Below are 22,125 nucleotides of genomic sequence, written 5' to 3'. Positions count from 1 at the left end.
CTAGGTTCTCCCTCTGATTCCTAGAAGGATAGGACTTGGCTTCTGTCATCCTCTCCAACAGCATTCTTCTCAAATTCTTGGGGATTTTAAAGTCTACTCAGCTATATTTCCAATACCCTTGATCTCCTCCCCTTCAGTTTTGTCTTCTACACTATTTCAGCCACTCCCACAGTCTGTCTCCATATGGTGCCATTGAGAAAATGGAAACCCTTCCATGATGTCAGTGTCAAACATTCCACTTTTTGATCACCACTTTTTTTTTTCCAGTTCATTTCCCATAATGTCTGAACTTCAACAAGTCTTTGCAGCACAGCTTACACTCTATTGATCCTCCAGTCTCTTTACTGTTCCACATAACCTGTAGCTACCTCATTGCTCCTGGTCACACTAAGCACTGGTCACTAGTGGATGGGACAATCTTCATTCTGTGGGATTGTTCGAATGCCTTGGTGTGCTCTCACAGAGCATCTGCATTTTGTATTTGTGCCTCTCCAAGATGCGTGCAGTGTTAAAGCCTCACCCCCTCGGAAGTTTTGTCCCAACATTTGTTTCATTGTTCACAATAAGGTCCATCCTGACCTCTGTATTTGAAATTGTGACTCACCCCAATAATGTTATTTCTTATCCTCCTCCTGTGGTTTATATTTTCTCTGTTATGCTTATTGCTAAGATACTGCATATTTCTTTTTATTTTATTCCTCTAAAATAGAAGTTTTAGGAAGGCAGAGGATTTTGCTCATTGTAACCCAGTGCCTAGAAGAGTGTTTGTCACATGGATCCATTATCCATTTGTTGAGTAAAAACAAAGGGCAAGGACTGCATTTTGAACATAGGTGAATTGAACTAGAAAGTGTCCCCTTGTCAGTGCTCCATGTCATTTAAGATGAACCACAGACATAAATCCAGATGTGTGGGAATCATGGAATTCCAGGCTTTTCTGGGGATACTAGTGGAAGCACAAGGAAGAGACTCCCTAAAATACTTTGGCAATACATTGGTACTATCCTTTCAATATAGTATTATTGGTGACTTTCAATATAGTATTAATTAAAATTTTAGAAAAAGATAAAAATTCGGATAAACTGCTGCTGCAGTGAAGGCACAGAACCAGCTTCATTGGTTTTCTACTTTTGCTCTCTTTTCTTCCTTATCCATCTAAATCTGTCTTTCCATTTTCTAGGTATCTTTCCATTTTCCCACCTTTTCTCTTTTTTCTTTTTTGCCTTTCATTTTCTTACCTCTCACTCTGTTGACCTCTTTTCTCCTCTCAGCTTTCTCAAAGAACAAAGCAAATTATTTTTTGGAAAGAATTTTAATTTCCGAGACATAGGAAAAATGAAATTGTCCCCTTTCCCAAGGTTCCCTTGAGCATCCTGTGCTTTAATGAAATAAATGGCCTGGAGGAAGTTGAGGGTGTGGAGGTCGGGTGGAAGGTCTGTCTGCGTCTGGGCTATCTCTCTTCCTCCCTGTTTGGGCTCTGCAGCTCTAGGGGGATGAACAGAGCAGGGAAAGCTTGTCACTGGCCCCTTGTCCCATGCTACTTATGAAATAGAAATAAATGACAGATGAGCCTAGAGATTTTGAAGAAAATGAAGGAGGCGGGAGAAACCCCTCTTGGTAGTGAATCTGGAAGCTGGTAGAAAAAACAATCTTCCTCCTGAATACCAAATTTTAATTTCCATGGATGAGTTGACCTGGGGGAGCCCAGTTTCTTTCCCTTCTCAACAAATTAGTCTACACCAGCTGTGAGTGGTGGAAGCAGAGGGACCATTTTGATGTTGAGGCACCTGCCCCACCAGTGGGAGGCAGAGCTATCTCATGAAAGTGTACTGCACAGAGTTTAGTGGTCCTCATTGCCCAGTGGGGAAAAGATAAGACTTTGGTTTCTTGCTGCATTATTTCCTGCCTCTGAAATCTTGAGCATATTACATAACTGCTTTGTGCCTTAGTTTCCTCTTGTGTCAAATGGGAACATTAGCAGTCTCTACCTCCCTGAGTTTTCGTAAGAACTGTGTAATTATGATGACAACCACGAGGATGAGCCTGAATTGTATGCCATACATGTTGCTAAGTGTACACATTAACTTGCCTAAAGTCTCCAGCAAAATTCTTGGCATGCAGTAGGTCCGAGATACATTTTAGAAAGCATTATTATCCAGCACTATATAGGAGATGTAGGCAATTACTTTGGGGACCATGAACATTTAAGACATACAAATCTTTCAGGTCACTTTTTTTGTGATGAGACAGAGAAGTTTCAGTTTTCCTTGAATCTTGATGCAGAGAGAGGTATTTATCAAAATGGATTAGATTATGGCTGCAAAAAGAAATAATTCCAACATCTCAATGCTTTATGCAACAAAGTTGTATTCTTATTTACATTTCATGTCCAATAAGGGTCAGCCTGAGCTTCTGCTCATCATTGCTATTCAGAGCTGTTAGCTTATGTTTATTCTATCTTGACATCTGTTTCCACAATCACAAAAACCAGGAGGGCTATGGTAGAGAAACATCAATTAAATGCCTCTACTCAGAAGTAATACATTGCTCTTTTACTCATATTTGTTTGGTTAAAGCAAGACACTTGGCCACAAATCCCTTGAATATGGTGAGGAAAAGCTGTTGGTCATGGATACATTCCAGGAAAACTAAAGTATTTTTGAATGGCCTAATGACCGTGGACCTTGATGACCACCAAAGAAGGAAACACTCTGGATGGTCGACAGTATCCACATTCTCTTTATAAAAAAACAAATAATAAGAGGTATCATGGACTGGGCACCTAATAGAGGATAGATATTGTAGTACTTTGCATTTTTCTCTCAGATAATCCTCCCAACAAGAGGTCAATAATCTCCACATTACAATGTAGAAACTGAGGTTCACTTATTAAAACTTACTAGGTATTTATTAAGGATAGCATGACAGTAGTCCACACAGTGAGCACATGCCAGAATGGAAAATAGATCTTGAATGTCAATTCTGACAGATTTATGTTGTTTGCTAGAGAACTATGGCAAAAATGGGAAAGAGTGATGTGATTGCTGTTGCACACATGGAAAGGGGAGGGCAGCATGGCAAACAGGTACATCTGAGCATTTTTAAATTCTCTGGGTTTCAGTTATATCACCTACAAAATAAGTTTGAGTACACTTTACCTGTATGAAGGTAGGAGCCTGACCAAAATGGCTTCTTGATGTCCTTTGAGGGCATGCAAACTTCTGTTTCTATTTATATTTATTCCGATTAATTTTATGTACACAATGCCCTCATATGCTCAGCTCCTAAAGAGGGCAGAGCCTGAGGCCTTTGACAGGAAGGAAAAATCACTTATTAGCACTTACAGGTGCCAATTATCACTGTCCTGCCAATCATCTGTGAGCTGGATATGCTTCTTGGCCTCTAAATTTGAGGACTGTGTTTCTGAGTCTGGGGCTATGTGTTGGAGAAGTATGATTATCAAATGAACATATGCCATCTTTTTGGTGGCAAAACAACGTATTTTTTCTTACAATGCACAATGTGTATTAATCAGGGTCACAGCAAGAAATAGGTGGAACACACAAGGAGTTTAGTTGAAGAGAATTTAATAAAGATTGTATATACAGAGGTGTGATCAGGATAAAGGAAACCATCAAGGAGTGGTAAGATACTTAGGGACTAGCAAGAGTGGGAGGCCATTACCACTCCCAAGCCTGAAGGGACAAGAGGGAGGACATGTTATGTTTTCTTCCTCCTGTTTTTTTTTTTTGTTTGTTTGTTTGCATTTTATTTCACCTAAAAATATAAGAACCTCTCCTGGCCTCAGAAACAAATACTTCCATGAAGGCAGAAGAAAGGCCTATATGTACATATTGTCCAATATGGTAGCCTCTAGTCACATATGCCTGTTTAAATTTAAAAATGAAATTCAATAAAACAAAAATGTAAAAATTTATCTCTGGGTATATTATCTGCGGTTCAAGTGGTCAGCAGCCAAAGATGTCTAGCATTTACTGTATCAGGCAGTGCTAATATGTTTCCACTTGTGGAGAGTTCTTTTGGACACACTGACCTGGATCCTTAAGCAGAGTGTTCAATAGACAAGATTCAAAATCTGTCTTCATCCACAGACTCCTCAATGACACGGGGTTCTCTCTGGGCCTGTAGGATTTTCTTATGCAGCCAGCATATTAGTGATGATGATGATGATGATCTATATTTACTTAGTATATAACATGTGCCAAACAGCTAAAGATTTTAAATATATTTTATATCATTTAATTACCATCATAGTCCTGAGGAAGACACTATTATTATTTCCATTTTAACAATGGAGAAACAGGTTTCAAGAAATTGTTATTACACTCTATCAGGCTATACCAGATGAAATTGCCAGTATTTGGTCATTTTTGATGAAAATGGCAATTGCACATGGTTCAACCTCATGGTAAGTGGCAGAGCCAGGTTTAAAATCCAGACCACGTTCAATGTGTCAAATTCTCTGTAAGTGACTACCTTGAAACCTACTTCATAGGGCAGTTGAAGGAGTATACTAAATAATATTGGCTCTGTGCATGAATGTACAGCAAAGCTCATGAAATGTTCATTTTGTTTTAACTTCATCTGTCTGTCAGTCTTACTCCCTGGGGAGGAAGCACACAGCTGTCTGAGCAGATGTGGCCAGTGAGATTGGGAGGAGGTGGCCTATTGTCATTTACTAGACTGTACCCTGGGGGCCTGAAAAATTCCATCATTGCCATTAGGACGTCTCCTAACCCTTCCTGCTACCAATCCCTACTTTTTTCGCTCCCAGATTTTCTTCTGTTGGGTAGGTATGAGTCATTCTTCCTGGGCCTCCAGCAGAGGGAGATGTGATGAAAATTGGCCCTTCCTATTCACTGTGCCCCTCAGACCCAGAAGACACACTTCATCAATAAACCCTTCCCCTCAGGACCACAGAAGGAGCAGGAAGTGGGAGGTGGAGAGGAGGGGCAGCTGCCATGTTGAATATGACAGACATTTATATAAGCCGTCCTCTGGATCTCCCACACATTGTAACTGCATAATTTGTTTCTGGCAAGAAAACTGATTTGAAATTCCTCCTTCTTTTATTTGGCAAGAGTGAAGAGAAGCCTCCCTTGGCTGAGAGGCTCATGTTTGGGTGGGGTTTAGGACCTGGGAATAATTTCCATCCATATGAGGAAACTGCCTATCAAAAGCAATAGTATAGAATTGCCAGGTCTAGAAAGGAAAATATCGGGGACCCAGTTAAATTTGAATTTCAGATAAATAATTTTTTAGGAGAAGTATATATAATATGCAATATTTGGACATGTTTCTACTAAAAAATATTTTTGGTTTATACAAAATTTAAATTTTTCTGGTGCCATGATTTGAAAGGAATTTCCTCTAAATTTCAGGTGTTGCTAATATGGCAGAATTAAGAGGTTGGACATTTAAGAGATAATTAGGCCACGAGGCTCCTCCCTCATGCCTTATAAAAGGCTTCATGCAGCATTTGATGGGTTTGTCTGTGACATGTCCATTGTAGTGTTCCTCTTCTGGAGGATGCAACTGTAAGGCACTGTCTTGGAAACCAAGAGCAGCCCTCTCCCAACAAGCAAACCTGCTCTTAACCTTGGTCTTGGACTCCCTGGCCTCTAGAACTGAGAGAAATATATTTGTTTTTTATACACTACTCTGCAGCATTCTGATGCCTTGGCTACCTGTACTTTATTTAGCAACCTTGCAACAGTAGCCTTTCTGCCCACAGCTTCAGATGGGAGTTCATTTATGATGATCAGAACATGTGGACTAAGAGGAAGAGCTACAGGTAGTTTTGTCAGCTGCAGCCTATTTTCATAATCATGGTCTCATGGAAGGGGCAATGCAAAGTGGCTCTCAAAATGTGTACCAGTGGCATCACCTGGAACTTGTTAGAAATGCTAATCCAAATCCTCATGCCCCTGGGACACCTGTGCAGGGTGGGTTCAGCATTCTGCTCTAAGCAGCCCTGTGGGTGATGCTGATGCAATTTGAGAGCAAGTTTAGACAGAGCAAGTGCCTTGTGGACAAGATGGATCTAGGCTTGAAATCTACTTCTACCATTTACAAGTTGTATGAATGCAGCCAAATTGCTTTCTAAATAAAAAAGGAATAGAATATCTTATTTATGGTTATGTAAGGGCTAATACTATACTATATACTATGCATACAATCGACAGTGCTTGTCATTGGAAGACAAGTAACTATTAATCTTATTTATATGACACAGGTATAGGCCCAGTCACACTCGGAGACAAATTTGACAGCAGGACAAGCTCTAGTTACAGGGGGAATCTCTGTGTGCTCAGTTCAGACAGGCCTTTAATTTTAAGACTTCAATTTCCAATAGACCTACGAAGGGAGAAAATTGCAGGGAGATAAATGACCATGGCCCACTGTGGGTCCTAGTTTCCCAACTGACACATAGCACAGAGTGAAGGCCCTTTGTTCAGTCCTTGACTCAGAGCAATTACTCAAAAGGTAGGTTTGATTTTTTCCCACTTTTGTGGAAAGGAGAATGGCCAGAGGCCTGAGATATGAGGACAATGAGGGGCTCCTTTTAAAAGAAGGGGGAATTAATATACTCAGACTTATTTCACAGGTCAAGTTGGGGCTCCCACATCATGTCTAGACCAGTTCCTTAAATTGGGCATTATTGACATTTGGGGTAAGATAATTTGCTGTTTGCGGGGGTGTCCTGTGCATTGTAGGATGTTCATCAGTACCCTAGGTCTCCACTTACTGGATGTCAGAAGCCTCCCTCTCCGTCCTTCACAGTATGGACAATTAAAAAAAAAATCCCTAGACATTGTCACATGTCCTAGGGGCAAAACTGCCTTTAATTGAGAACCACTGTTCTAGAGAGTTTATTAGACAATACCCACTCCAACAACTTAAACATCTATCATTCACTGAGCATTTACAAGTGTCTCTAATCTACATACTCATACTCAAGATAGTTGTTATTGCCTATATTTTATAACTGAAGAAACTGAGGCTCAGAGGGTTAAGGTAACTTGGCTCAAATCATATAGTTTGGTAGATCTGGGATTTTGACTGAGAGGTTGGTCTACCTCCAAAGCTCACATAGTTCCTGCTGTGACACTCCATCTCCCTGAACTGAATAAAAACATCTTCATTTTATTTAAGAAAATTATCTCAAGTGAACTCAATTCCAAAAATATGGATGCCATGAGAAGCTAAAAGACAAATCCAAGATAGTGCTCCTTTCAAACTATTTTCAACATCAGCATCATTGGAAAGGTTAGGTTTTTGCATGCAACTCAGTTGCATGAGCAAAATGAGGCATTCTGGCCAAAATGAATATTTCTAGAGATAGAATTTTATGAAGTGAATGCCTTTGTGTATGTCTGCCCCACATGTTCTTTCTGCCATTCATAATAATAAAGGGAGCAAATGAAGTCTTAAAATTCCTGGAATCTACCAGAGACAAAGCCTATGAAGTATTCTCTTGCCTTGGGGTGGGCTATGTGTTGCTTCTAGCCAGACACTCAGCCATCTTCTTTTTGGCTCTCTGTATGAAATCCACGTTTCCTCTCTCCCTACGTATGGCAGTATATTCATAAGCTTTGAGCTTGCTATAGTAGTCAGAGAACTTGTTGTAGAGGATGGAAATGGGCATCCCATTGAGAATGATTCCAAAAGCAATGCAGAGGAAGGCAAAGAGCCTGCCTAGATGGGTCTCTGGGCACATGTCTCCATAGCCCACAGTGGAGAGGCTCACCTGTATGGAGGGAAAGCAGAATGGAACTGTTAGTATTATGAGGGAGGAGAAAGACAGAAACAGGCAGGAGGGCATCCTCTGTCTCCCTGCAGGCACCCAGGGGCATGTAACAGCTTCTTATGGAGCCAGCTTCAGAGGGTATCAGAAAGTCTGCCAATAGGACTTATGCCATGGAAAGAATACAGGCTAAGGAGCTCGAAGACTCTGGTTTGAAACCTGACTATTCCTCATAGTACTCATATATAACATGGGGGTAGAGATACTTACTTTAAAGGGTTATTGTAAAGAGAATTTAAGATAACATGTTGAATTCCTGGTGCAGAATGTGCTGAGTAAATGCTGGTTATTATCTCCTTACCCCTGTCCCCAGCTGGGGCCAGCATCAGAATAGGAGTTCCCTGGGTTGGCCTGGATCACGAATGTATTAGAAATGAGCTTGGACTTAAAGCCAGTTGCTGCAGTCTAGCTGGGCACAAATCAACGAGCCGCCACAAAGCACTTGTATCTACAAACAGGAAACTTTATTGCCTGAACTCCAACAGCATTCCATGCACACTCCCCAGGAACTCTCCTGAACACCACCCACGCGCGACTCCTTCAGGAACACACCACACACCAACCGGAAATCCCTCCTCCCCTCCGGCACTTCCCCAACCAACGTGAACTCTCCAGGAATCCCTGGGAGAACTTCAAAGTAGCCGGCGCCTGAGGCGGACAGCAAGGGTCTAATATACAATTGAATCAATCCAGCATCATCTTAATGGCTCACTTCTCAACCAATAGTATTGGCAAAATGCCAGGGGCCATTACAACTGGCTGTGGCTCTCAGCAGCCAGTAAAGACCAGTGTTCAAATTCTGACCCTGACTCTTCCCAGCTGAGACCCCTTGGGCAAAACATTCAGTTACTTAGATGGTACCACCTAACTCCCATGATTCTTGTGAAGACTAAATTTAGAAAATAAATATATAGCACTCAACATACTATCATGCACACAAATGGCATTCAGCGCCTCCATTGTCTTCCTTTCATCTTTTAAAATGAAGACAATTATAGCACCTCTCAGAGTTGTCATATAGTTCAATGGAGATATTTTATATGAAGGCACCTTAATTGCAAGTGTCCAGAGAAACACTTCTTATTTTGTGAAGGTATTGTTGGAAGACCTCACAGACTCAAATTATGCACACTCCACATGAAATTCTTCTTACCACTCGTCACACTGCTTTAAATCCCACTAATGAGAGATTTATTTAGGTTAACAAGCTTCTGTTTTAAAATGCAGATACCCATGGGACTAGTTATCAGTTAGTATAGCCAGAGAAAACCTTGGGAAAATCCCTTGGGGACCCATTTTTTTTTATGTCTCATGTGCTTCCTGTGGTCCCTAAACTGTTGGCCAAGTTACTAGAAGCCTCTTAAGCCACGCTGTTGCTCACAGTTGTAAATTCTGCCTTGCACAACTTTAGGTGGCACTTGTTGCTCCATTGATTTGTACAGTCATTGCCACAATATTCCAGGAGATAGCAGTAATCATACAAATTCACCTACTAACCATTCTGAAGTGGCCTTTAGCCTAGAAATGAAACCATTTTTGTTTTGAAGATGTTAAGGGTCAGTTTGAACTTACAAGTGTGATTGATTGATCAATAAGAATGAAATGGAGAAATGAGTCAGCTGAAAAATCTGGTGAAGCTGATAAGAATCACAGCTCTGTCTAGCCCATCAAAAGGAGACAGTGTGCCAGGGGGCAGTGTCACATGCCTGTCACCTCAGCAAATCCTAACGTTGGGCCAGAAGGATCTCAAGTTCAAGGCCAACCTCAGCAACTTAGCAAGACCTTGTCTCTAAAGATAAAAATAAAAGGGGCTGGGGATGTAGCTCAGTGGTAAAGTACCCCTGGGTTCAATCCTCAGTTTAAAAAAAAAGGATAAGGCAAAGTGTACCTCCCGGTGAGGTTTCAGGGCTCAGAGCTCCATCTCTGATGAGAGAACTGCTGAGTGATGTGCTGCCTTTCCCATAGGGGAAGAAAACAAGCAAGCATAGAAGAGGCAGGATGATGTAGATGAGGTTAAGAAAACAGGTACCACACTAGACTTCTTGGGTCTGAATCCACTTCCCAACCATGTGAGTTGGGTGAGTCATTTACGCTCTCTTGATCTCAGTTTCTACTTTTTAAAGGATTGTTACAGGAAATGAAGGAATGCCTGGTATAGAACATGTGAGCAATAATGTTAGTGCATGTAACATGTAGGCAAATCCAAGGGACTCCATATCTTAAAGCTCATCCCAGCCGAAGGGTGGCAAAGACCAACATTGACAGGTACGCTCTGTACCAGAAGCTTTATATTTGTTAAGCTCTTTGGACCCACAGGCTGTGGAAACAGGCTCCTCCCTGACTTCTGCTAATTGCTGGTTGAGGGAGATTAGGGGGAGGGGTGCCCTCTGGCTCTTGTAGAGAATCTGCTTTTCCTAACTTCTGGGTGAAAGGGTAATGAGAGGCTGTGATGGATGCTTGTGTGTGTGTGTGTGTGTGTGTGTGTGTGTGTGTGTGTGTGTGTTTTCTTACCGGCCATATCAAAAGTTAAAAAACCCGATCAGATCTCCACTCAGGTGTGTGAGTTGAGCAGTAATTTTCATCTGTCACTGACACCATTAACTCACACCCCCTGGAGGAGGGCTAAAGAGAGTTTGAGTGCAGAGGTGAGCGGTAGGATGGGGTAGCTTTAGGATATGAAACATCCAGGAAAATCCAACTGGGAGTCCTTGCAGTAAACCAACACTCAAGGATCCAGGATGTGTGTGCGGGGAGGTAGGGGTCAGGGGCAGAGGGAGGACACAGAGGAAGGAAAATAATCAAGACAGTGCTTATTTTAAGCTTTGATTAATCCCACACTGGCTTTGCTTTGCCCCAGCCCCAACTTCTTTGTGTTTTGTTTCTTCTTTGGCTGAACTTTGAGTGAAAAGTCAAAAGCAAAGAAAATTGGCTTAAAGATGAATAAATATTTGATGTGCCTATTGTGTCTTGGATCTCTAATTTTAGAGAAAAGACCTCTTCTGCTAGGAGGCTGTGTGCGACTGGTTCCCAAGAATTTTTTCAAAATGTACAGTTAATTTATGTGTTGTCTATTTTGTGGCTAATTTGATTCAATTACTGATCTGTTTCTTGCTCTGGGAGGAATTAAGATTCCTTGGCTGTAGGAACTTCTTTTAAAATCCAGGTTCCATATGCCAAACCATTTCTCCCTAGATGGACATTAAACCCTGAAGGCCCAGAACTGACCCAGGTGACCTCATTGAGTGATTTCTCACATTAGTAGGAGTTGGATTGGAAACATGACCAAAATGTCTGCAAGCCAACTTAATATCCAGAAAAATTGGTTGACCCTGCCATTCTGTAAACTGAAAACTATCATTCTGCTGAAAACATACATATTTTCCTTAACTTTGGATCCCCAAAGCCAGAATGTGACTTTCCCCCAGCTGCTTACTCATTAATCAGCAAACCCTGACCTGCCAAACATTATGAGGACAAATTTTCCTCCAAAACTTTACAACGACTGTATTTGGATTTTTACTTTGAAAAAGGAATGTGTTTCCTTCATAAAGAATTAGGTGGTGCCGGCACACCCATGTTTATAACAATGCAACTGACAATAGCCAAATTATGGAATCAGCCTAGATGTCCATCAATGGATGAATGGAGAAAGAAAATGTGCTATATATACATAAATGGAGTTTTACTTAGCCACAAAGAAGAACAAAATTATGTTATGTGCAGGAAAATAGAACTGGAGAACATGGTAAGTGAAATAAGCCAGACTTAGAAAGTCAAGAGTTGTATATTTTCCCATATTAGAAGCTAGAGAAAAAAAAAATGAGGTGGGGTGGGTGATAATATAAGGGAAACCAGCAGAGTAGAAAAGGGGGATCAGGGGGAGAAAGGAGGGAAAGAAGTGAAAGGGGGAGCAATGAAGAATAATTGACTAAATTATAATGCATGTATGAATATATTACAAAGAATCCATCCATCTCTCCCTCCCTCTCTTGCTTCCTTCTTTCCTTCCCTCCTTCCTTCCTTTTATTCTTTCTCCCCCAACCCCAGGACTAAGAATTGAATCCAGGGCTCTTTACCATTGAATTACATCACCAATTTTTATTTTTTATTTTGAGACAGGTTCTTGTTAAGTTGTTGAGGATATTGCTAAATTGCCCAAGCTGGCCTCGAACTTGCAGTCCTCCAATGCCAGCATCCAGCGTCAATGGTCAATGGGATTACGGGACTATGCTACCATGTCTGTCTCTGAATCCCACTGTTATGTATAATTATAATGCACCAGTAAAAAGTTTTTAAAAAACAGGCATAGAGAAAGTCTTGATACCCATGAATCTAGGAATTGTGACCTCAGGGAATAAAACTAATTTTTGAAAATAATATCCTTCCTAGTTTTCTCAAAGAATTGAAGGTGGTTAAAAACTGGCCTTTTCTGCCTAAGATTATTATATATTTCGGCGTATGTTGACCTTCAAAGCAGTCGGTTTCAAAGACGATATTTACCCATGCTACTGTTGTAACAAATATTTTTGGAATCCTGTTTTGATTATAATTTGCACAAAAGACTTGTGGCAAGACTTTGATATAAGGTTGTATCCACTTTGATAGTTAATTCTAGGTACTAATCTTAAACTCAAGATGACTTTTGACTATTTTAAAATACTGAACACAGGGGCTGTGGTTGTGGCTCAGTGGTAGAGCGCTCACCTAGCATGTGCAAAGCCCTGGGTTCGATCCTCAGCACCAAATAAAAATAAAATAAAGATATTGTGTCCAACTACGACTAAAAAAAAGTTAATAAATAAATAACATACTGAATGCAGCCTCAAGAAAGGTAAATAGGTAGTACTATCACAAAAAAGTAAATGTACATGTCACAATCTCTGAAGGTAATTCCTCATTGGAATTCAAAGAATGTTTTGATTAGTGGAAACACTGTTAGAATGAGCTCATGGACAATCACCTTGAAGAGAACAACACTCATCTGTATATTAAAACTCCAACATGTACATAAGTGGCACAATAAAGAGGCATGTGTGCATGAAAGTAAAACCATTTCAAGTCTGGGCTCTATTAATCCACCCACAAGAAGGTACCCAGTATGCTGTCCTCTGTATCCTGAGCTTATTCAGAACCTCTCATTGCCCTCTAAAACTCCATCAGGCTCCACATAAGTTCTACTGGACAATGAGAAGAGCATATTTTGAAGATGTATAAGAGGACCATTTCTAAATCAGGGACCCATAAGATCAAAAGTCATTAAGTGTCTATGAGCCCTTGTCCCATTTATAGCTCCTGTGCTGTTTCTGAAGGAACTAGGAGAACTCTAACCCCTCTTGTGCCAGACATTCTCTGGTGTCTCTCAATTCCAGGCCTGACACTTTCCATACACTTCTGTAATTCTGTAACTGGGATTCCCTTACCTACTGTCTTCTGGTTATATTCTACCAAGTGGAGGCACATTGTGGAGCCTGGATGGTGGGATGAGGTCAGAAGGATCTTAACTGCTGCTGCTGGTTTCTATCATCCCTCCAGTAAAACAGATATCTATGGCATTTTTTTCATACCAACCTCCAGGACCATCTTAGAAATCTGTGCATCAGCTACACAGTGCCCCTCCTCTGTGCTCCAAAGCTCTGATTAAACTGCCTACTCCTATTTGTTTTCCTAGCTCTAAGGCCAACAGCTATTCCCTGCAGTTGCTATTCTTGCTCTTCCTTTTAATACCTATGTATCTATTTCCCTATACCAAATACCCACCTGGGTTTCTGTCTTCCACACTGTAATCTAACTAGTTCACTTTTCCAAATGAATCTCCTCAAAGCAATCAATTAAATTAAACTTCAGTGATCTTGCAGATGCCAACTTTTTGCAAGGAAAGGATAACATATTTGAGGAAACAGAAAGATCAGAGCAAGATCTCTGGGTGCAATTATTTGGTCCCTTGGCTTGAGATAAATTTTCTTTTCAGAAGTTTCTGAAGTAATGAGTTCACATCCTAAGTTTCTTGTTTGGTTTCTACAACTTTAACTTGCTCTGGAAGGCTCAGAATGAAATGGTTTGTTGATAGTCCAATGGATCTTTTCTACTTAAAAATATACCCACATAAGAGGCCAATAATTACAGCTTCATCATAGAGTTGATTGTCCTTGTTGATCTGTTCCATACATCTCTCACTCACAGACAACCTAGAGAACCCCCAAATTGCTGGAGCTGTTCCAGGCATGGCCTGTTTATCTGCACACTGGGAAGTTCTCTCTTGACAGAACAATTGACCCTTTTATATGTTTTACAGTCTTTTTTTTTCCCCAGTAGAAAAGGAATCACTTCTGTTTTGATTTCCCCCAAAATAAATTTGGCAGCAAAGGTTATTGCTTCTGTGTGATAAAGACTATCAACTAGCCAGATATGGTAGCTTCTATTTATTGCAGTCTTAGAACAGGCTAGTTTACATATGTTTCTTATTACATTAGTACTCACAAATAATCTCCATTGGACAGCAAGACGGGTCTATCTTATATCCTCATGCATTAGTTTTTGCAGATGAAAGGGCCCATGAGGGATTTGTTTTGCAGCTGTAGGAGAAGTCACGATAATGAAAATGATTGTATTCCTAAAACTCCAAGTAGAATTAAGGAGGAAGGTTTCAGGGTCCTTGGCATAGAGACAGGGAAGATTATTATAAGCAAGTCAGGTTTGGGGTTGTCCAGAAAACACTAAAAAACATAAGAGAATAGATTAGAAAATCTGTTTTGCATGTGTGGCAAAGATTCTACAAGGGGTACAGTTCTGGAGTTGCATAACACAATATCAATCATAATTTTTTTAAACCTCATTTTGAAATTGTCATTTTGTGAGTGTATGTTTTCTGATGGGTGCAATATATTTGAGCAGTAATATACTGCTGAAGTAGAATAACGTTAATATTGGGCCTAATTGTTATATTGCCCCGTAGTCAAGCTCTTTGCCACGTAACTTCCCAGAGCTTTCCTCTTCTGATTGAGCCAACCTGTCTGGCCTCTTGACTGAATACAGCCATATGATTTGCTTTGGGTTGAGCAAACATGAACAATTAAATAAATTAAGAAAATATGAACAGAAGCAATACAGCACTTTCATGATTGGGCTGGTACGCTTCCTTTTGCCCTTTGCCGCAGCCAAGCACATATTCCTATTCTATATATGAGGGATGTGCAGCCCAGACCTCCCCCCTCCCATCTATCATACAGTTGACCATCAGACATGAGAACAAGTGACACCAAATGAGAAGAACCTTCCAGTTAAAGTCAGACTAAACTGCTCAATTTTATACTGATGTGCTAAATGAATGCTTGATGTTTTAAGCTTCTGGACTGTGAGGTGTTTTCTAAGACATTATTATTATGGCAATAAATCACTTATTTATAGATAACTAAATACACATTTATCTTATTTGTGCTCAAAATTTCTAAAATAATGAGATGGTTTGATCAATAAAATTCATGGAGACCACTGGATCCACAGTTGCTTTTGGGATTCCACTGGTCAGATTCTGACGTCTATTTAGTTATGTGTATTTAGGTGAGTTTCTCCTCATCATTCAAGTTTTATCTCAATGTCACCTTCTCTAAGAAGCCTTCTCTGACTATACCATTAAAGGGAAATTCTACCACCCATATTGTTCTCTGGCCTATCCTGCCACACAAGACACACCAATATCTTATTTATTATGTCTTTGTCCACTAGAATGCAAGCTCTATGATGAAAATATTTTTTCATCCCCTCCCCAATCACTCTGTATCCCTAGTGCTTGGAATAGTACTTGGCACATTCGTGTTCAGTAACTTCTTGCACAGTGAGTGAATAAGATGGACTTTTGTGGGTTAAATGAGGATTTGGCCCATTATTTTGTATCTTTTCACTTTGCACCTATACACGAAAACCAAGCCATCTTTGTGTATATCATCTTGACAGCATTCCTTCCTCCTTGCTCTGTGAGGATAAGAATCCTTAGTACACAATGTACAAGGTAATCAGAAGTACAGGAAAGAACAGGATTAATAACATCAGCTCTGGGGAATGAATAGTCCTAAAATTCAAGGGGAATTACTTCTATTGTGTTCAGAGATTTACTTAATGAAGAGAAACAAGTTATCTATCATTTATCTAATACATAATTATTTATACTGGTATAAATCTCAAAAAGTGGATGAAGGCTGTTGGTAAACGGAAAGGTTAGAATGTGCAAAATTTAGTTCTTGAAAATAGTGTCTGATAAAGATAATGGCTACTAAAAAATAAAAGAAAAAAAAGGAAAAACCTCACATTGGTAAAAGCACAATTGGCAAAGTAATTATGGATAAAAACTGAATGGTAATTCAATTATTATTGTAAAAATTATAGAAAACATTTATCTTGAGTAAAATGATTTCAGTTTAACATAAAAGGGGATAACTAAAAGTTTTAAACTTCAGTGTACCTTAAACAGATCAGGAAATTAAGTGGATCAATGGTTATTCACTTCTGGAAATATTTTAAAAGTAAAAATTCAATATTAATGACATAACTAATAAAAATGTTTACATTAATACATAAAAAGTTAAAGCAAACATTGTGGGTTAAATGTAGTATGAAAGAGTCCCCTAGGGCCAATGCCAACCTCTGTGAGCCTTTTAAGATATTTAGATAACTTAAAATTTGACTCTAAACCTTGTATTATATCATCATGAGGATTTACTCTTTTGCCTTCCTGCCTTAGTCACCTCCAAAGTAAATGTCATTTGCTCGGGACAAATCATTCTCCATGAGCTCCATCTGTACCCATGGTTTATCTACTATGGGGATGACCTTTCGTCACTTGGAATATGATCAGAGGAGTGGCATTTGGCTAAGCTCATTTAGAAGAGCCTAATGTCATCCTGTCATTGAAGAAAGCTTGTAAGTCCTGGTATACATATGAGCTCTCTGCTTTCAAGGGAAGAAAGACTCATTGAACTGCAAAGCTCTACAAGTCTCACTTCCTCTTTCAGAGATGTGGAAACTGAGCAGAGAGAATGATGGAGTGAAGTTCATTTAGTCACAGTTAATTATTGACAGATCTGAGACTAGAACCCAGTGCTCTAAATCTTCCATCATGTTATACTACACTGTTGGTAGCCCTGTGATGGTTCATCTCAGAATTTCACACCAGACTGTGGGTTCTAACATACACAAAGTGAATATTGAAAATATCTACTTCCTTTTTATGTTTGCTTACTATCTTTAAAGGCATTGCAAACTACTCTAATAAGGAAAGACTACATCTAGTTCTTTCTCATATATACTAGTTTATTCATTGGACTGAGAAGAACTAGTTAGCATTTATTTTCAGGGATACATCAAGAACACCAGAAACACAGATATTTGAGTAAATGGCATAAGAAGTATAAAAAGACAAATACAAAAGAAAACAATGAAAAAATAATTAATACATTAGCTGTACAAATAGGCAAGGTATGAAAAGTAACTAAAGTCTGGAAGCGATAGTGCTGGGGTGTGCAAAGGGCACAGGGTTTTGATCCTAGCTTTGCAGCCAGAGCTGTGTGTCTGCACCCAAACTCTCTGTACCTATTCCTCTAGCTGTACAATGGAACAAGTATAGGTAATACTGAAAGAACTTTTGTATACTTAGAAATAGTGTCATATTAGATGTTTCTTTTTACACAGATTTAACTAAAACCAAAAGCAGTAGAATTTTAGAGTCAGTACTATTTAGTCAAATCTTACTTCTCTGCATAAATCTACAGCTTCCCTTGAAAACTGAAGCAATTTCCTACTTCCCCCCCCCACCTTGCCTTTTTTTTTTTTTTAAAGAAAATGGTGATCATAACTGCCACCCAGGGATGTGATATTTACATGACATAAACTTTATAAACCATTTAGGATATTGGATGATCCATAGGTTGTAATTAATAATAATGAAGACAATGAAACAACCCACACTCACAATGAATCTTTCTTAAAATCTGCCTGTCAAGAATTTTAAGACTAAATCAGGATTTAAAGATTCTTGAGACCAAGTCAAGTTTAGTTACTTACTAGACTATAAATGTCTATGTCTTTCCAACTTGTTAACATCAATTCCCATTTTGTGATGGGATGAAAAGAGTAGAGAAACTCAGGGGTCATGGTACTCACCGCGGCCCACCACCAGGCTTGAAGGATGCTGGTGAAGTTGGTGCCAGGCACGTCATGCTCCACGGAGTAGACAGCTGCAGAGAAGGTAAAAATGCCCAAGGTGATAAAGAGCAGGAGGCAGCCCACCTGCTGGTAGCACTGGAGCAACGTGAAGCCAAAGGCACGCAGTCCCGTGGAGTGGCGAGCTAGCTTAAGGATGCGGAAGATACGCATGAGGCGCATGATGCGCAATACCTGGCCCACCTTGCCCACACGGCCCACCGTCTCTAGGTCTTGATCATGTGTTGAGCCCTTGCTGTACCCCTGAACCTCCTCAGTGAAGCCCTCGAGCAGCAGCTGCAGGTAAAGCGGCAGTATGGCCACCAGGTCCACGAGGTTGAGGGCGCTGCGCGCAAAGCGCCGCAGGTCTGGTGTGGAGATAAGACGCAGCAGGTACTCAAGAGTGAAGAACGCTACACACAGCATCTCCAGGTGCTCCAGGATGGGCCCCGGGTCGCCACCTGTGCCCTCCTCTGCCTGCTGCTGCATCTCCTCCACGGTGTTGAGTGTCAGTGTCACCACTGAGATGAGCACAAAGAGGTTGGAGGCCACCCCCATGACCTTCGCAGCCACAGATGAAAAGGGCTTCTCCATGAAGTTCCAGAGGCGGCGCCGCTGTGCTCCACAGAAGCGCATGTCCCGGAAGAGCTCTTCAGCCTCCTCTGCCTGCGCCTGTGCGCGCAGCTCGCGTTGGATCTTGAGCTGTTCACTCAGTTCCTCGCGTCGCTCCTCGAAGCAGATGCGGCAACAGCGTGGTGTGTACTTGAGCCTCACGCCCCAATAGCCCAGCTCCTCCAGGAAGTTTTGAGGGCACAGCTCATCTCGCACTAACAGAACCCCTGATGTGTAGAAATTGTAGACGAGCTGGAAGACATCTGGATCACGATCGAAGAAGTATTCTTCCGTCTTTGCCTCATAGTCATCACACAGGCCCAGCTGGCGGCTGCGGGTCGTGGAGGTGACAAGGCGGCCCAGGCGTGTTTTGGGGTAGCTGGCCAATTCGCAGTAATCTAACTGGTAGCTGTGGCCTCCAACATTCACGTTCAGCATGGACAACTGGGCTGGAGTGTCTGTATGGCCATCCAGCTGTGCAGTGGTGATCTCCCCTGGCTGCTGGTCCTCCTTGGCAAGGTTGTCCTTCCACTCTTCCTCCTCCTCTCCGCCACTATCGTCCTCCTCGATATAGTAGTTATATCTCACCTCGGTCCATGGCATGATGCTGCCGTGGGAGCCTGAACGAGCCCCTGTGGAGCAGATGCTCCTGCGGTGTTGGTTGGTACCTGTGCTTGGAGGGTCCTCACTCTCCAGAGTACTCCAGGGTTTGTAGCTCCAAGACCTTCTCCTCTTGTTAGTTTGTTTCAGCATGGCTGATGGAGTCAAATCTCTTGCTTGTTACCCTGATTGTCGTAGGGTCCTTAGCCTGGTCACTGCCACTGTCTCCGAGAGACCTGCCTGGACAAGTGCCCCTGAGGTTCCAGGCCCTGCTCTCAGAAATGCTGCTCCTCAGGCCCTGGAAAGCCCAGTTCGGCCCTGCCTGGCCTGCTAGGTCTGAACATAGTCAACAGTGCTGTGGACTAATCTTGCTGATAGGGAAGAAGCAAGTGTTAGGAGGGATTTGGGGCCTCTTAGCCTATTCCCTCCTCCTCCTGCCCTACTCTGACGTGGAGGATGATTATGTGGTCTTAAATCTCTAGATAATCAGAAGAAGGCAGAGATTATTGCTAATAAAAATGTCACTCAACCTTGCCCTTGTGAAGGATATGTGTGCCAGGAAGAAATCAACTGAATTAACTAGAATATGGATCCTATAAGAGTTTAAATAATCTCCTTCTCATCCATCCACACAATCACATTTTCCCACATGGGTTCTCCTTAGCAGCAGTGCGCAGGAGTCCAGATAGATCTTTAAGTCAGTTTCAGCTTTTACCTTTCTTTCATCCTCTTAAACAGTGAGGACATGTTTCAAGGCAGTATCCCCAGATTGGATGAAAGAGTATTTAACAGCCTTGTTTAAAGGTGGCCAGATTTATTCCAAGAAAAGGGTTTTCATCATCCTTCAAAACATCATTTTTTTAAAAATCCCTTTTCGTGACATTGTGATAATGCTGGAGATGGAATTGTAGCACTCAAGGAGCTAATGGTTTTGCCAATGATAAAAATATGCAAGGACAGCAAAAGAGCACAAAAAACAAACAGGTGTAAGAGAAGAAGATATTTATTCTGAGGGAATTGACTTTTTGATTGACTTTATTTTGAATAACTAGCATTCCTGGTAAATTCAAAAGATAAAAAGCTGCACTACAGTAAAAAGTTTCTCTCTCCCCTACCTCTAACCTCCAGCATCAGATACACCTCCAAGGAAACAACCATTTTTACTAGTTTCTGGCTGTCCTTCAGGTATTCTAAATAAATACAAGCAAAAATCTTAATATACATAAGCAAAAATCTACCTATGTCCATGTATAATCTGACTAGCTTTCTATCATGAACCCATATCAAGGAATGTTGTATACACTTTGCTTTTTTCCAGTTAACCATATATCTTAAAGGTGTTTTCATATCTGATCATAAATATTTGTCTCATTTTGATAATAGCCACTTAGCAGTTTGACAATAAGAGACAATCAGGTAACTTTCTATCTTTGATCTTATAAACAATGAAGCAACAAATAACCTTATACATATGCTCAATATATATGAAGGATAAATTCTTAGAAATGGAATTACTAGGTCAAAGACTGCACATTTACAATTTTGATTGATAGTACCAAATTTACCTCCATAAAAGTTTTACCAATGTACAACTCACCATCAATGAATAAGAATGTATGATCATATTTTTGAGGTCTCCAAGTTTTATAGGTGAGAATAATATGCAGTTTAATTTGAATTTGTATTTTTTGTGATTGAGCATTTTTACGTGATTATGATCTATTATATTTTTCTGCAAATTGTTCACGTATTTTGCTCATATTTTTTCATTGAATTGCTGGTATTCTTGTTGATTAGAAGGAGAGCTTAATATATTATGAAAAGAGGTTTTTCACCTGTGACATGAATTATAATTTTTTATAATCTTAGTCTTTGATGATATTTTCTCATATAAAATTTTTTATTACTTCTAGATGTTGTGTCATATTACAAAACTCGTTACCACTTTGAAAGTCTTAAAATTTTCCTTTTTATAATTTTATTTTTCACTTAAAAAATTTATCAGGAATTAAGTTTGATGTGAAGAGTAAAGGTCTCAAGTATTTATCTGGATGTCTCAACACATTAATTAATTTTTTCTCACTGATTTGTAGTGCTCTATCACATAGTTCAATTTTAGTTTTGCTTCAAATTTGCTAAGAGGTAAAGTGGCTGTGGGGTCTGCACCTGCTCATGTAATACTCACTGATACTGTTGAGCTTGAACTACCTTCAGCCTACAGGCTTACAATAAAGCTGCTTACCAGGCTCAGCCTTTAAGTTCCTAAATGTATTTCTAGTGTTCTCATATTGGCATACAATATTGATATTGCTACTCTAGTCACACACTTAACCATTTTTCTGTTCTGTCCTGTATATTGTGTTGAGTACCGTCATAATAATTTTGACATAATGTAGGATTTATTTTTCCCTCTAGGACCAATTATATTATAAAAAGTAAGAGTATCACCATTTTCATATTTTTAACTTCCTCCCTTTTTTTCCAAAATAACATAGTGCTACTTGCCTAAATTTTCAATACTCTCAAGGCTTTTGCATTTAAAAATTTTGCAGTTGTTAATGTTCGTAAAGCATTGGAACCCTAATCACAAACACCACAACCTTGCAGTAGGTGAGGACTGTTGCCTTGATGGATTGCTCTTATACCCTGAATCATCTGCTCATGTGGGTATGTTGTTTGGATTTTGCTTTGAGGTGTATGCATGTAAATGTCAACAACAGCTAAGTATCTGGAATAGGTAGCTTCATCAAGTGGGCAGTACATTTAAAAATCCATGAACAGTTGCAAGGAAGAGCTGCAGGGGCCGAAAAGTAGGACTGGATGATCTTTGGGCCCCCTTCTGCCTCAAAATTACTAGGAATCTAATGTTTATTTAATGTTTCATTTCCCTTGAA

The 22,125-nt window shown here is 40.3% G+C and overlaps 1 protein-coding gene across 1 annotated transcript; it reads right to left on the bottom strand.

The window, feature by feature from the left end:
* Nucleotides 1-7,513: 7,513 nt before the first annotated feature.
* Kcnv2 (potassium voltage-gated channel modifier subfamily V member 2) lies at nucleotides 7,514-19,384 on the bottom strand. Its single transcript, XM_027954769.2, has 2 exons — nucleotides 17,981-19,384; nucleotides 7,514-7,771 (listed from the first exon to the last, which is right to left on the bottom strand). Exons 1-2 carry the CDS (start codon nucleotides 19,382-19,384, stop codon nucleotides 7,514-7,516), a joined length of 1,662 nt encoding a protein of 553 aa, XP_027810570.1.
* Nucleotides 19,385-22,125: the final 2,741 nt, after the last annotated feature.

Source organism: Marmota flaviventris, chromosome 13 (genome assembly GCF_047511675.1).
Source record: "Marmota flaviventris isolate mMarFla1 chromosome 13, mMarFla1.hap1, whole genome shotgun sequence".
In the NCBI taxonomy this organism is placed as follows: Eukaryota; Metazoa; Chordata; class Mammalia; order Rodentia; family Sciuridae; genus Marmota; species Marmota flaviventris.
The sequence above is the reverse complement of the archived record's forward strand: the minus strand, read 5'-3'. Positions and strand labels throughout refer to the sequence as shown.